At 67.6% G+C, this 1,391-nt stretch overlaps 1 protein-coding gene across 1 annotated transcript; it reads right to left on the bottom strand.

The window, feature by feature from the left end:
- Positions 1-3: 3 nt before the first annotated feature.
- Positions 4-1,386, bottom strand: LOC108526062 (low-density lipoprotein receptor-related protein 3-like; the record flags this gene model as incomplete). The annotated part of the gene is given in 4 exon segments (XM_017866754.1): positions 4-177; positions 435-567; positions 798-1,242; positions 1,245-1,386. Coding segments are annotated over 4 exon segments (894 nt in total), but the record flags the coding sequence as incomplete, so codon positions are not given.
- Between the last annotated feature and the right edge of the window lie 5 nt (positions 1,387-1,391).

The raw sequence follows: 1,391 nt of genomic DNA, 5'->3' as shown, positions 1-1,391 counted from the left end.
CACGGTCTGTGAGGGGCGTGCTGCGGTCAGCAGTGGGATCTGGCCTCGGGGCACCCGCGGCCGGTGAAAGAGCCGGTTCCAGAGGCGGCCGAGGCGGCGGCGGGAGGGCCCCCGGCGGGAAGCGTGCCGACGCATCTGTCTCCGCATGGCTGTGCGAAGATTCTGCAGCACAGAGGCCTGTGGGGTGGGGTGGGGTGGGGCAGGGTGGGGCAGGGGATGCGGCTGAGGGGCGACCAGGCTGTTCAGGGGCAGGAGTCAGCACACCCCAAGGGACCTGAGACCCAAGAGACCCCTTGTCCACCCCCCCACCTGGCCATGGGCCCCAGGTCACCCTGCCTAGGCCTTGCCTTCCACTCCTGTGACTGCTGGACCAGCCTCCTCCGCACACTGTCCCACCTGGCCCCAGAGGGGCCTCGCGCCCTCCAGGGGCTCACCTGGGAGGCACTGTAGACAGGAAAGTCCTCCACGGGTGGAATGAGGCCCTGCGCGATGAGCTGACCGTAGGATGGAGGTGCCTCCCGCCGCACGAACTCAGCCTCCAGGCGCGTCATCTGGGTCTCGAAGGCCCTGGAAGTGGTGGGCAGAGGGTGACATGGCTGGGCTGCCCCGGACCTGCAGCAGCAACAGGATTCTGGGTCCACCCTCCACCCAGACATCCCAAGATGTAGGGACCCCAGGGTGCACAGGGCAGCCTCCACGTAGCTGGTCCAGGCCCCATCTGCAAACCCACAGCTGCGGGGACAGCAAGCCTGGGTGATGAAGAAACCCGGTCCCCTGGCTGTGGGCACAGCGCCCACCTGTACTCCTGCGTGCGCAATGAGTAGAGCTTGAAGGCGCAGCCCAGTGCGATGACCAGCAACAGGCCGCACACCAGGCTGCCGATGAGCGCCGCGGTGATGACCTTGCGGGGCACGGCGGCCAGGCAACCGTGCTCATCGCTGCCGTCCTGGCAGTCTTCCTGGCCGTCACAGCGCCACGTCTCAAAGATGCACAGGTTGGTACCGCAGTGGAAGGTGCCAGGCTGGCAGGAGAAGCAGTTCTTCTCGTCCGCCCCGTCGGGGCAGCTTTTCTGGTTGTTGCAGCGGTCGGCAGGCGTGTAGCACAGACCACTGCCACCCTCGCAGGGGTACTGATCCGGCGGGCAGGCAGGGCAACCCTGCTCGTCTCGGCCGCTGGCACAATGCCACCAGCCGTCACAGCGCTGTGGTTCCGAGAAGCAGCCCTGGTCGCCCGCGCTGCCCCATCACTGTCACTGCTGCTCCCACACGGCTGCTCCCAGGGAAGGCAATAGCCCTTCACCTGATAGGTGGCGTTGAAGCCATGGCCGGCGCTGCGGGCACGCGCATGGTACGCCACGGTGAGGCGGCCCTGGGCGGCCTCCAGGCTCACGG

Source organism: Rhinopithecus bieti, unplaced genomic scaffold (assembly GCF_001698545.2).
Source record: "Rhinopithecus bieti isolate Rb0 unplaced genomic scaffold, ASM169854v2 scaffold_75059, whole genome shotgun sequence".
NCBI classification, from domain to species: domain Eukaryota; kingdom Metazoa; phylum Chordata; class Mammalia; order Primates; family Cercopithecidae; genus Rhinopithecus; species Rhinopithecus bieti.
Note: the sequence above shows the minus strand (reverse complement) of the source record. Positions and strands in the feature narration are given on the sequence as shown.